This window comes from Sus scrofa, chromosome 7 (assembly GCF_054392235.1).
Source record: "Sus scrofa isolate SSC_HxYL_T2T_F1_AM1 chromosome 7, Sscrofa_HxYL_maternal_Yorkshire_Landrace_v2.0, whole genome shotgun sequence".
NCBI lineage: Eukaryota > Metazoa > Chordata > Mammalia > Artiodactyla > Suidae > Sus > Sus scrofa.
In genome coordinates, this window is record NC_139389.1 from 26,681,960 (window position 1) to 26,686,310 (window position 4,351).

General features: G+C 37.6%; 1 protein-coding gene across 1 annotated transcript; it reads left to right on the plus strand.

The window, feature by feature from the left end:
* The first annotated feature begins 3,016 nt into the window (after window positions 1-3,016).
* Window positions 3,017-3,964, plus strand: LOC146401458 (olfactory receptor 12D1-like). Its single transcript, XM_084970399.1, has one exon. The coding sequence runs from the start codon at window positions 3,038-3,040 to the stop codon at window positions 3,962-3,964; it is 927 nt and encodes a 308-aa protein (XP_084826525.1). The 5' UTR covers window positions 3,017-3,037.
* Window positions 3,965-4,351: the final 387 nt, after the last annotated feature.

Here is a 4,351-nt window from a genome sequence, read left to right on the forward strand (position 1 = left end):
AAAGATAAGGTAATTTAATCATGACGATAATTGATAATATGTGGCTATACACCCAATTTAGTGTATTGTACATGTTGAATATATACAACTATTTTCTTCAATGGTTCCTCAATAGAGTTAGGAGGGAGGAGCAAAATTTACTTAAATTCTCTGAGCCTCATTTTTCTTGAGGTAAAGTAGGAATGATTTTAATAATTCATTCACTGGGTGCTTGAAAGAAGTAATAAACTAATAAATCTAAAGAACCCAGAACAATAATTTACAAAATCAGCATCGAATAATTGTTATTTGTATTATATTCATAGCATATTCCGTAACAAGAAATTATTCATGGGATGGATATATAATGAACGTTTGCAAAGCCAAAGGAATGAACCTCAATAGAAAGATGGACAAAGTACATGGCATTTATAACTAATTAGAAAGCTTAGACGCAAACTATTGCCTTTGGAATGGATAAACAATGAAATCCTGCTGTATGGCACTGGGAATGATGTCTAATCACTTACGATGGAGCATGATAATGTGAGAAAAAACAATGTATACATGTACGTGTAACTGGGTCACCTTGCTATATAGCAGAAAATTGACAGAACACTGTAAACCAGCTATAATGGAAAAAATAAAAATCAATGTAAATGAAAAAAAAAAAGAAAGCTTAGATAGATATCAGATAGCATATATATATTCCTTGGATGGAGCAGATAAAATAATTTGCCTCAAGGATATGGCAAGAACTGAAGATACACATTGGAGAGACCAGCCTCATACTCATGGAGAGAAATGTGAGCTTTAGGATCCCAAACTTAGAAAACAATTTAGTGTTATCACCAGCAGTGAAGAATCAGATTTGGAAAGAACAAAAGCAATACAACTTCACCCTATCCCTCCTCTTTGTTTTCCATAGAACCACATTAATAAATGAGTGGAAGAGTAAACATCTTTTTGTGTGGATCAATGGTATGTGATTGGCCCTCATTCCTTAACTGTCTTTGCCCAATTTCTTTCCCTTTTACAACAAAAAAGAGTTTTTCTGGGGACATTCCCAAGATGAGAAAGTGTAACCTTTCAATCCTGTCACAGGAAATGAAAGGTAATTTTTTTATCATTTATTTATATACGTATTTATTCTACTGTACAGCATGGTGACCCAGTTACATGTATACATTCTTTTTTCTCATATTACATGTTCCATCGTAAGTGACTAGACAAGAGTTCCCAGTGCTACACAGCAGGATCCCATTGTTCATCCAACCTGAAGGCAACATTCTGTAACTATTTCCCCAAGCTCCCAGTCCCTCCAACTCCATCCCTTTCCCGCGTGGCAACCACAAGTCTCTTCTCCAAGTCCACATTTTCTTTCCTGTGGAAAGGTTCCTTTGTGCCATATATTATTTTCCAGATATAGTAAGTCATAAAAAGTAGGTAAGTAAGTCATAAAAAGAAAGCCAAATACAATATAATACCATATGAAAGGTAATTATACTAAGAAAACATAAGGTTAATGACAACTGTACTGCCCATGGTACTGAAACTAAGAAAGAAACATATTAGGGGGAAAAAAAACATAAGAAAAATGGAAAAAAAAAAAAAAGGAACTCAAGATAGGAGTTCCCCAAGGAACATTCTCTTATACTGCAGATATAGGAAGGGATCTTGTTTATTCTTACAATAATCTTCTCAAACCCAGGGGACATGCTCTCTCAAGATTTGCACGTCGAGAGATCTGTGGCTCATAAAAGACAGGCAGAATTTCAGAAAGAATTGGCTGGGGAAGATGAAGAGCTTATGCTGCAACCCCAATACAAGCTATCACTTCAAAGAGTTTTCTACTATCTACTTTTCAAATAGTTTTCTACTATTTAATTTTCATGAGTATAAACCTGAAAACATTCCTTAGCTGTGACGTTGACCACTCAATCAGGTATGAGGATGAAACGGGAGACAAGCTGGGAAGTTACTCATATTCTCCGTCATCTTGCTAGCATTAAAGTTAAATGCCCAGGACTTAGCGCTGGTTCTCTATTTTACGATGAACTCCTCATTGTGCTTCTACATTATGAAATCTCTTTCCTGCCTACATTTTTATTGCCATTCCTCTAGATAATCTCCAAAGTAAATACGTAATCTCTAAATATTCACATTGCAGTGAAATAAATCATTTAGTACAGGAAATCTGATTGCTAGTTGCTTTCAATGTTAGGAAAAGGTTTTTCCCCCAAGTGAATTCTTGATACATTTTTGTGCTGTGGGACAGTGAACAAAAAAAAGTATCTCAAACATTTATGTCTTAAACAGGAGTAATAAATTTTAACACTATACAAAATATACACTGCTATCCAAGAAAGATTCTCTGAATTCCTTGAAGTCAGCCTTTTACACAGGTGGAAAAGAATCTAAATAGTTTCTCAAATTTTTCTCTAGCGATACAGCCTAGAATCCCCTGGGATCCACAGGTATGTTCCCTAGTTCACATCTTTTGCTCTCGTCACATCAAATCTTTTTCTTCTCCTTTCACGGATTTCCCAAATTTTGAATGATTCCCTCTTATTAGGAAGCACACCAATGTCTGCATATCGATTCAGATTTCTTTACAGCCCTTATTTTTCTCCAATTGTCTCTTCTTAAGTAAAAACCCTTCAAGAGACAGTGGTGAAGTGAAGTGGGTTAAAATTTACCCTCTGTTAGTGCTGACTTAGGACAAGAACAGGCAACTTGTATCAGAAAGTACAAGTTCGCAGTCACATCAGATGGTAGGATGGCAACAGGCTCTGAATCCCTGGGAGAAACAAAAATACTATGATAAATCTAATAAAAAAGAAAAGGTAGGTGAGTAACAGCTCGTAACCAACACATAACCTTTGCATTTTATAAGCTAACGGTCCACATCCTGTAAAACCTTTGTGCTGGGACTATTTATAACCAGAATTCTCTCCCTCAAAATATTGTCGTCCAGGAGGGAAGATCCTCAGCCAGAGGACTCTAATTTCCAGAAGAGATAGCATTCCATATACTCTTCTGTCTTTGCTTTTAAGTGATGCCCAATCAAACATCAGTCACTGAATTTCTTCTCCTCGGAGTGACAGACATCCAAGAACTGCAGCCTTTGCTCTTCGTGCTTTTCCTCGCAGTTTACCTGGTCATCGTGGCTGGGAATGGAGCCATCCTGATGGTTGTCATCTCTGAGCCAAGACTCCATTCTCCTATGTATTTCTTCCTGGGAAACCTGTCCTGTCTAGATATCTGCTACTCCACAGTGACACTGCCAAAGATGCTGGGGAACTTCCTCTCCTCACACAAAGCAATTTCTTTCTGGGGATGCATAAGCCAGCTTCACTTCTTCCACTTCCTCGGCAGCACAGAGGCCATGTTATTGGCCGTGATGGCTTTTGACCGCTTTGTGGCTATCTGCAAACCACTTCGTTACACTCTTATCATGAATCCTTGGGTCTGTACTCAAATGGCTGTCACTGTCTGGATCATTGGTTTTTTCCATGCCCTGATGCACTCCATAATGACCTCTCGCTTGCACTTCTGTGGTTCCAACCATATCCATCACTTCTTCTGTGATATTAAGCCTTTGCTCAAGCTGGCCTGTGGGAACATTGAGCTTAACCAGTGGCTGCTCAACACTGTCACAGGGACCATTGCCATGGGCCCATTCTTTCTGACACTTCTCTCTTATTTCTACATTATCATCCATCTTTTCTTCAAGACACATTCTTGCAGCATGCTTCATAAAGCACTGTCCACTTGTGCCTCCCACTTCATGGTAGTTGTTCTTCTCTATGCTCCTGTTATTTTCACTTATATTCGTCCTGCCTCAAGTAGCTCCATGGACCAGGACTGGATCATTGCCATTATGTACAGTGTGGTCACTCCTGTACTAAACCCACTGATCTATACCTTGAGGAACAAAGAGGTAAAGGGGGCCTTGAAGAGGGTGTTCAGAAATGGGCTTTAACTTTAAGAGATCTAGAGAACCCTTCTGAGCATAAATAAACAGGTAATAAAATGTTGTGATGTGAAATTGCATTGCTTCTCAAATCATTTACCATATATATAACAGACAAAACTGGATTTAGAAAAAATAAATAGGAAAATCCAGTCTAGTTGTGTTAACAATGCATTCCTAGGTAATGTAGGGAAACTTGAACAACTGATACACTATCCATGGAATCTTAATACTGAAATTTTGTGAGAGATATCAGTTGATAAAGTTGATTTTTTATTTATTCCTTTGTATTCTTGAATGAAATCAAATATAGAAATTTACCTGTGTCACCCACACCTTGTGTAGTTAGATAGTACTCAGTCCTGTTTAACTTTCCTGTGAGTTAACATTATAATG

Excerpts from the sequence above, each read along its gene's own strand:
- LOC146401458 (XM_084970399.1), top strand. The coding sequence starts at position 3,038 with ATGCCCAATCAAACATCAGTCACTGAATTTCTTCTCCTCGGAGTGACA.